This window comes from Rutidosis leptorrhynchoides, chromosome 11 (assembly GCF_046630445.1).
Source record: "Rutidosis leptorrhynchoides isolate AG116_Rl617_1_P2 chromosome 11, CSIRO_AGI_Rlap_v1, whole genome shotgun sequence".
NCBI lineage: Eukaryota > Viridiplantae > Streptophyta > Magnoliopsida > Asterales > Asteraceae > Rutidosis > Rutidosis leptorrhynchoides.
In genome coordinates this window covers 166,742,722-166,753,194 of record NC_092343.1, presented here as the reverse complement: position 1 = coordinate 166,753,194, position 10,473 = coordinate 166,742,722, and the positions used below count along the sequence as shown (strand labels likewise).

The following is a 10,473-nucleotide window of genomic DNA, read 5'->3' as shown; positions in this document are numbered from 1 at the left end:
ATAATAGGCCCATATGATATAACTTATATACTCCGTAAAGATCTAGTTACCAATTAAGCTTTGACCTTTAATCCAACTATAATTATAAACAATACGGGTGTCTTTATCCCACGCAGGAAACTCCTATATATGTTTACATGAATTTTTGCTGAACTTTTTTTTTTTTAAACAAACAATGTATGCATTTAGTCTGATAAGAAGTATCGTAATGTAGCTACATATAGTGATGTTTGTAAGTATTGCCATTCTTTTCTAGTGTTTTTTAATTTTGATTTGCATTTTGCTAGACACACTATGTCAGCTTTCATATTTCGAAGTCTTTTTGCATGAACAAACCAAATACTCATTGTTTTCAAACTTTACAACAACTAATATATATATATATATATATATATATATATATATATATATATATATATATATATATATATATATATATATATATATATATATAGTGCAGGATCAATGGGGAAGTAACCAATCGGGGAGAAGCAGGGGGAAGCAAAAAAAAAATGTTTTTTGAAACAACTTTGTTCACGAACATTATAGATTGGATGAAAATAAGAACATTTAGAAAAGACACTTCGTGATGAATGTTATTATTTTGGCGGAAAAACGATCGACAAAAATAACATTCAAGATAATATTATTCGTGAAGAATGTTAACGTTTTTTTTTCATATTTTGTGAAGTAAAATTTAGCCCGATTTAGAGTTTAGGGTTTAAGGTTTGGTGTTTTGGGTTTATTCCATAAACCCAAAACACAAAACCCTAAACCCTAAACTCTAAACCGTTCGTGTTAAAAACTCAATCTAAATCCTAAATCAAAACCCTAAATCTAAACCCTAAACCCTAAATTTCTAAACCCTAATATCTAAACCCTAATATCTAAACCCTAATATCTAAACCCTAATGTCTAAAATCTCAACATACGCTCGAAAAACATGATAATTGTTATATGTTACTTCTTCAAGCGTTTTCCCGCCAAAATAATAACATTCATCACCAAGTGTCTTTTCTAAATGTTCTTATTTTCATCCAATCTATAATGTTCGTGAACAACGTTTTTTCAAAAAACGGAAAAAAAAATTTGCTTCCCCCCGATTGGTTACTTCCCTCTTGATCCTACCACTATATATATATATATATATATATATATATATATATATATATATATATATATATATATATATATATATATATATATATATATATATGCACACACACTCTATGTAATCTAATATGCATGAATCAATGATGCAAAATAATCATCGATCCCCATCGAATAAATCTACATTGTTTGGTACCAAACGCGTAAATACCAAACTTTCAGACTCATGATCGTCATCAAACTTTCAAAAGAATCACACTTATGCAATTGATATAAGTACAATAAGTGTTACATTTTTATCGTTTTTACCAAACATGTAAATATCAAACATGGAAATAAATCATACCACGTCACTAGTATTATCTACATCATTGTCAAAAAAATTGCGGTACCAAGTGGGTAAAAAAACCGAAAAATACCGGTCCCGTACCGCTACCAAAACCGGTACCGTATTGAAATTTCGGTACAGTTTCGGTTCTCCATTTTACCCAATTTCGGTACCGGTACTAACCGGTTCCGGTACGGTTCCGGAACCGATCTCATCCCTATACATAAACACCCTATTGTAACCCATAACATGTATCACGAATTCTATTAATAAAATCTCTCTAGTTTGGTCCATGGATTAAAGTAATCAACCCTTGATTACATATAACCACGTTATATTATCGCGTTCTTATTTTTCTCGCTATTGTCTTTAATTATCTTTGTGATTTTCTGAAATTACTCGTATTGTTGGGCCACTAAACCTTTCACTTTTAACACGCTAACCAAGGAACATGAGGCAATCAAGTTGTTAACCTAAAGACAAGGTTGCAAAAATCGAAAAAATCGCCGAGAACTCGGCGATAACTCGGATTCAAAAGTTTGGCGAGTTCTCGTTTATAAATCGGCAAAAAAATCTGTCAACGACCAATTTATCGGTCAACGACCGATTTCTCGGACTTCTCGGCCAATATCCGATTTTATTGAATTTCTCGGTCAAATCATAAAAGTTATCTCAAAAATCTAATATATATATATATATATATATATATATATATATATATATATATATATATATATATATATATATATATATATATATTCAAAATATATATATATATATATATATATATATATATATATTCAAAATATATATATATATATATATATATTCAAAAATATATATTTTTACTAAAAGTCAACGAAAGTCAACAACCGAGTCCTCCCCGAGTTCTCAAAACTCCAACAAATTGTCCCGCCGAGAACTTTTCGAGTTTCGAGTTCTTCAACCTTGCCTAAAGGTACCTCGATGACTTAAGCGTAGCAAAATATTAGAAGGTGTTTTGTTTTTTCCTACGTTTGCTATTTTTTAAAAACAGTTGATGAAAAATTCCATTTTTATATATCTTTTGTGTTTGTTTTAAATGAAAATAAAATAAAATAAAAATGTAAAACATTACTTGTGGTTGATAAAACTACTATATTATACATATATTCAATTAGAAAACACAAGAAGACAAAAAAATGACACTATTCATTTAAAACTTTTTTGCAATTTTGTCACCTTTACCCCCCGATTTTTACATTATGTTAAATTTCACCCCTTTTTAACTAACTTTTCAACTTTTACAAACCCTCTAATTTATAAGATGTATATTAAACAAACTATAAATTTATCAAAGTGAATACGTAGATCAGTTGGTAAGGAGGTTTGTTGAAATCTAAAGGGGCGCAGGTTCGATCCTTGACGTTGCGGTTTTTTTTTTTTTCCTTTTCAGGCTAACGCTTTTGGGCCCAGCGAAGCGGGCCGACCTGAATACTTGTTAACTATTTGACAAAAATGATGAATAGTAGTAGGCGCATTTTCGTCATTTCCACCTTCTTCTTTTTTTACTAAATTTCATTTCACCAAAAAAGCCCCCCACACTTTGTTTAAAAATTAAAATCGCCCCCCAAACAGGGGGTAAAGTGTTAAATCAACATTTTCATAAAAAATTCTTAAATAAACTCCACCCAAATATTCAACGGGTCATATCTTTTCGCTTGCAACGAGTTAAATTTTTCCGGAACCATCGTTAAACTCAAAATAATTTTACGAACACAATGTCATTAACTATACGCAAAATGGATTCTTTTTAAAACACGCTAAATATTTGGGGTACTTTTTATACACGTTGACTTTTCACTCGCAGACTCCCTAACTATTTTTATCTATTAACAACAAACACATATGGGTCTTATTATTATTTTTTAATTATTTAGTGATTTTTTGGATATATCTCAATAAATCTTCTACTCTTAAATCATACGAAGTGTTAATATAAGATAACGGCTTAATTGCGTTAAATTTTTAAAAGTCAACAATCCCATAGCGAAACGCGGAGATACACATATATTGTTAATTTAAAATAACATTTAAATTTTAGTTCTACTCGAGTTGCGATTCAACGACATCATCGTTAACCACGAAATAATTTAACAAACTAAACGCAATAAAATACATTGAAAACCGAACCCCAGCGCAAAGCGAGGGTGCGAAAATCAATTGCGTAGAATTTAACACCTAAATAAGCATCATGGTTGTATTATCATATATCAAAAGGAAAAGGACTTTGTTAATTTAATATATTATTCGTTTATTAAAAAAAATATTGAATAAGGAGAATTGGGATTTGTATCCTTCAGATTTCCAGCTCATCTGACAGTTATAATCTCTCAAACCCTTTTTGCATGTAACACTCGATGTCTGCCGAATGTTATAATTTCATTGGACATTCTTTGCTGGCACCACCACCTCTTTTACCAAATATTTTTTATTTTTTATCTTTCTTTCAAGCCACTTTTTCAAACAAACCCACTACATCAATCTATCATAATAAATTATTATTTAACTATAAATTATTATAATTAATTAATTATACTCCCTATTTTTTTAAAATAATAATAATAATAATAATAATAATAATTATTATTATTATTATTATTATTATTATTATTATTATTATTATTATTATTATTATTATATTATTATTATTATTATTATTATTATTATTATTATTATTATTATTATTATTATTATTATACTCCCTACTTAATATTTCAAAAAACACAAAATTAATTACCTTCATAAATGTATGTGAATAAATATTGTTTTTTTGACAGCTGTTAGGATCACCCAGGAGACTTAACCACCCACGCGTTCATCTCCTACACAATTATACCCGCCCTCCCAAGTGCGTGTTCAAAAGAAAACCCGCACCAATTTCATACGGGGCATGGACGGTAAAACCTTCCTCCCCTTTACCCCCAACGCGATGTGCAAAAGGTGTCATGGGTGCAACTTCATGGCAGAGATGAAATTATGGGTTAATATGTAGCCAACGAGGGTCGAACTCCTGACCTTCCTTAAAGGAGACATGCCACCAACCGCTGCATCACATCACAACTTCATGTGAACCAATATTGTAAATTGTAAATATAATAAGCGGTAATAATAACTCTTGAATTTAGTCTAGAACCACTATCGTGAAGTTATAAAGGCTCTTCTTATTAGTTGCTTGTTTATTTTATAATGTAATGCCTTCTACATTTATAGATTCTATCAAATCTTAATAATTGTGATGACATAAATAGTCTATTTCTTCTTCTTTTTTTTAAAAAATAAAAAAAAAAGAAAAAATTATATGCATCCTAAGTGATGTCATAAATGCATTTATTTTACAATTAAAAAATCATATTAATTATTTAACTCCGTTTATGTAGGCAAAATAAACGATAAACAAAGTAAACAACATTTTAATAGATAAGATCACGTTGATACAAAAAATAAGATGAATACAATCACCTTATATATTCCAAATTAATAATTTTATTCTTTATCAATTAATATTGATACAAAAAATAAAATCACGTTAATATATATTCCAAATTTAAATAAGATGAATACAATCACCTTATAAATCAATCTACCAGATTTAAATAAAATTGAAACACGGTAATTCTTCCAAGTACTTTGAATTTTAATCAAATGATAATAAAGTCCCAGCTCGATTAATGGATTAATGGGCTTTAGTCATGTTTCACAATCCAGTAAGTGGCCCTAAAGGAAGTAACATGGAGTAACCGTTACTTGAATTAGTATATGTACGTGTCTTCAATTATCTATAACTACATTTGAAGGTGGTGAATACTACTATTTATTCAACATAATCAAGTGGTTTTATGAACATATTTATAGTTGCTTTCGCTTTGATATATTTTCACTTTATTCTATTTTAGCACTTGGATTTTCATTCAAATGCTAATTCTTTTTGTGTATCTAATTGTCAACGTAATCTCAACAATACGACTTTGGCATTTTTACATTCGTTTAAAACCTAAAACACATAATTTAACTTTATCGTTTAAACAAACTCGTGGTTCCACGGGTCCTTTCACTAGTATTATGTATTTTGCTTCTTCAATTTCATTCCAGAGCATATGTTGTATGGGGAGTGATATGATACAACCATTTTTTTTATATACATAACCAATCATACTTTATAATGTTGTAGCGTATAATACTGTAAAATATTATTGGTTGTGTACATAATAAAAATACTTGTATACATATCATCATCTATGTTGTAAGTCTAGCTAGTAAGCCGAGATGACTATATGATTGTACTCTTCAATTTTCACAATTTCACGAAAATTATTATTAATTTTTATTTTTATTTTTATTTTTCTCAAAAGAAGAGGAAACTCTTAGAATTTGTAAAACTAATAAAAAATAAAATTTTCATGTTATGTCATAAATATTATATTAGTGTACCTTGCAATAAACGTAGAATTAAAATATTTTTGTAACTTATTTTCTACACTTTAAAAAATATGTTTCTTACAAGTGGAGGCCATGCTAATTTTAAGTCCAACCTTTTTTTTTTTTTTTTTGAGCACTAGGAGTAGTTCAGTGTTAAATTTCGGTGTTAAGCTTAATACTGGAATTTAACATTGAGGTCAAACAGAAGGAAATCGTTCAGTGTTAAAGCTCAGTGTTAAATTATTAATTAATTATTTTTTTAACACTTTTAATAATATTATTTGTTTGGTTGGTGATTTAACGGTGATTTGACATGGGAGGGGAGTCGTGTGCACCGGTGTCCTCGGTGTTAAATCTTTTAAAACGGCGTTAGTCTGATAACAGTGATGTGACCGGTATCCCCGGTGTTAAATCTTTTAACTTTGGCAATTTGGTTAGACTCAAGGAGCTCTTATGACTCTATACAAATAAACCCACCGTCTTCGTTTAAATTCTAGTAATACCCAAATACAAATTCACAATTGAGTAGAAAAACAAATTAAAAACCCCAATTTTCTGAAATCGTATATAAATCAAATTCTTATGGGGAAGAATTAAAACACCACAAATTCATTAAAGTTTGAATTTTTGTGTTGAGATATTGATAGATTCAGAACAATTCAAGACTCTAAGATCTGCTGATGATTTCAAGAATATCATCATTATCGTTATCATCATCTTCAATTTCTTATTGATCTTTTCGAATTTCCCAATTTCAAGAAAATATATATACATATACCAGGTGCCGTATATACCCTGTTTCTATCTTCAAGTTTTGATTTTTATAGTACTTGAATTAATTTTAAGATGTTAGTGGCTTGCCCATGTGCTTAATACTTCTTTTAATGTCATAATAATATATTTTTTAGATCCCTGTACCCAATTTCAATTATTGACTCTGTTTTCTTGGTTTATATTAAATTCAAAGATTTGGGATTGTAAATTTGTGTAATTTGTGATCAAATTCATATGGGTATTTTTTTAATTAGTATTTAAAAATTTATAAATTTGAAAGAATGACGAATGTGTTTTTAGTGATAGCTCATTAGCTCTCCATCTTTATTGAGACAGTTGTTACTTGCAAGCAAAGTGTTTGATATTGTGTGCAAATGTGATTCTTCATCTATTGGTTATTAGGATCTGTTTGATTATCACTTGTAACCAAATTTTAAACTGATATAAATTTTATTTACAAGTTTGTTATACCCAGTATTCTATTTGATTATGCATCTTTTTGGTGCGAATGCATTCATAGCTCATAAGATTGATTCTCTTAAATTCTTCAATTTAATTAGCATGTTTTGTATATCTACTGAATTATAATAGGAGACATTACAAAGATTAGGAATGTGATTAACAGAAGTTTGTTATTTGCTTGCAGGATTAATCGCTCGTGATCGTCTTTTTCAGTAGTTAAAGTGAATAAGATTGATGTAGTATGCAGAGATCACGTAGAGCTCTTCTTGCCAGAAGAGCTTTGGGAAATCATACATTTGGAAAATATGTCTTTTTTAAGGTTTCTGTCTCTATTGCAGTTTTTATATGGGGGCTTCTGTTCCTGTTAAATTTATCGATCGGCCATGGTGACGGTTATAGAGGTCAGTTGCATATTTTTATAAACCATTCTTTGATTTCTTATTTAGTTATTTATTTGTTCAATTATGTTGTTGCTCTGTTACATCTAGGCTTGATGATATCACTAGTTTTTAAAATTTCCATTAGTTGCTAGTGTATACTACTTGAACTCTGTTATGATAAAGGTGGAATTTTTTTACCTTTATACTTATGAATGGGTCAATCTAATATATATCTCAAATCGGTCAAAAAAGAAACGTTAGCTAAATGAAGAACAGGTTGAATGTGTTGAAAATCATCCAGTGTTTTTGTAATATATACAACTGGCTAACATATATTCAAATGATCAGTTTGTTAATTTTAATTTGTTTCTTGTTTTATAGATACTCTTATATGTACTGCATATATCTCTGATTATTTGATGTTTCTATCAATGTAAATCATCTCATATATGAAGCCGTTTATCTTGTTTTATAGATGAACCTGAAGATCTTCTAGAAGGGTTAACAAATTGGGACGAATTTAAACAGGACCCAGATAAAGATCCGTATACCTCCTTATCTTCAAATCAAAGTCCCACAACAGAATCGGACTCCGAAAGCCTTATCGAGACTGATTTATCGTATAACACTGAAAACAAAGATGAGATAATCGGTCAAGAATTCGAAGTTGACCAAAAAGAACCAAGTCCCATATACATTACTAAACCAGAACAACCAAAGGACACCCTTGATCAAAAGGGGTCAACTAAAACCGAAAGATCAAGATCCATACCTTTAGGTCTAGACGAGTTCAAGAACAAAGCTTTTAACACAAAAACCCGAATCGTAAACGGTAATGCGGGTAGTATAAACCATAGACTCGAACCCGGTGGTCAAGATTACAATTACGCTTCGGCTTCAAAAGGTGCAAAGGTTTTAGCTAGTAACAAAGAAGCAAAAGGTGCATCAAACGTATTAACAATAGACAAAGATAAGTATCTTCGAAACCCGTGTTCGTCTGAGGATAAATTTGTAGTTATAGAACTTTCGGAAGAAACGTTAGTAGACACTATAAAGATTGCTAATTTCGAACACCATTCGTCGAATTTAAAAGAATTTGAAGTTTTAGGGAGTTCGGTTTATCCTACCGATACATGGGTAAAACTTGGGAATTTTACTGCTGCGAATGTTAAACACGAACAAAGATTTGTTTTTCAAGAGCCAAAATGGGTTAGGTACATAAAGTTGAATCTTTTAAGTCATTATGGAACTGGGTTTTATTGTACGTTAAGTTTCGTTCAAGTTTATGGTGTTGATGCGGTTGAAATGATGTTAGAGGATTTGGTTAATGTGCAAGATAAGAAAATATCATCTAAAGAAGTTGAAAGGGAATCAAAAAGTGAAGATTTGGATAAAGATTTTGTTGATAAGGAAAAAGAATTGTCTAGGGATGAATTAGATGTGAATTATGTGGTTACAACGATTGATGTACCGGACCCACTTGCGGAAGTTCGTCAGAAACAACCGGGAAGGTTGCCCGGTGATAGTGTTATAAAGATTTTGATGCAAAAAGTTCGGCTTTTGGATATTAATTTATCGTTGTTGGAGAGATACTTGGATGAATTGAATTCTAAATATGGATATATTTTTCAAGAAATTGATTCGGAAATTGGAGAGAAAGATGTTATTATGGAGGAAACGAGAAGAGACTTGAGAAGCTTTCGTGAGAGCAGTGAGGCCTTGGTAATCTAGTTTATTATTTTTAATTTTTTATTTATTTATTTATTATTTTTTTTTTTTTTTTGGTGAAATGGTCGAAAAGTTTTCAGATAATCTCATGTAGGGTTTCAATATCAAAATGACCCGAAACCCGACATGTATATAAACAGGTTAGTGTTGGTATTCTCAACCTGCCAACCCGCATAATTAAAAAGTTTTGTTTTTTAATATCAATTTGAAACCGATCCATCAAATTTGACCCAAAATGCACACGCGATCAAATAAGGACAGGCTCAGGTAATTTTGAACCACCAAGCTTATTTGAGCCAAGTTTACTACCCCCTTGTCATTGGTCCTATTGTTTAAGGGTAGGTATTGTAGACCGCTAGCTAAAATTTTGCATTCGACTATTATTGCAGACTAAAAAGGTCGATGATCTTGAATCATGGAAGACACTTGTGTCTCTTCAGCTGGACGAAATCACAAAGAGCAATGCTATGTTCAGGTAACTTGCGTGTTCTCTCATTCTCCAATTTTTTTTTTTTTTTTTTTTTTTTTTTTTTTTTTTTTTTTTTTTTGCGTTTGCTATATTGTGAGTACTGTTGTTTTGTTTGTGGTCTGGTTTTTTTATAATGACAGTATGATTCTTGTGTTTGATTGTAACTGTGTTTTTGTGAATGCAGAACGGAGGTGGAAAAAGTGAGGGAGAATCAAGTACATATGGAGAATAAAGGGATCGTAATATTTCTTGTTTCGTTATTTTTTGGGTTGATAGCTATTGCCAGATTATTTCTGGATAAAGTTTTGTTTGTTTTATATAGTAGTAAAAATAGAAGATCAGAAGAGAGTAGTAAGTCTGCGGATCGTTCTTGGATATTCCTACTTTCGAGCTGTATGATTATCATCTTCATACTCTCATTGTAATCTCTTTACTTATATAGTGTTTCTGTCTTTTTATTTATGGTACTTTTGAAGTAATGTGTATATTATCTTTTCATTAGTGTATGGTCGGACAGTTTATTTAGTAAAGTTTAACAGAAATATTTGCATATGTTTTCCAAAGGAAGAAAAACTTGTGATAGATTTGCTGACTGATAATTGATTGACAATCATATTCTTCCTTCTTTATCCCGTTTACTTGCTGGTGTAACTGGATTTCTAATAAAGTAAATGTTTTTATTTGGAAACACACTTTGGACAAACTCCTTTACTCAGTCGAACCAAGGGATGGAGATAGATGACATTTGTTGCATCGGGTTCTAA

The 10,473-nt window shown here is 30.3% G+C and overlaps 1 protein-coding gene across 1 annotated transcript; it reads left to right on the top strand.

Annotated features, from left to right (window-relative positions):
- The first annotated feature begins 6,424 nt into the window (after positions 1–6,424).
- LOC139876931 (SUN domain-containing protein 4-like) lies at positions 6,425–10,230 on the top strand. The gene is made up of 5 exons (XM_071864326.1): positions 6,425–6,677; positions 7,317–7,533; positions 7,988–9,234; positions 9,630–9,715; positions 9,894–10,230. The coding sequence occupies exons 2-5, from the start codon at positions 7,374–7,376 to the stop codon at positions 10,132–10,134; spliced, it is 1,734 nt and encodes a 577-aa protein (XP_071720427.1). The 5' UTR covers positions 6,425–6,677; positions 7,317–7,373; the 3' UTR covers positions 10,135–10,230.
- The last annotated feature ends 243 nt before the right edge of the window (positions 10,231–10,473 follow it).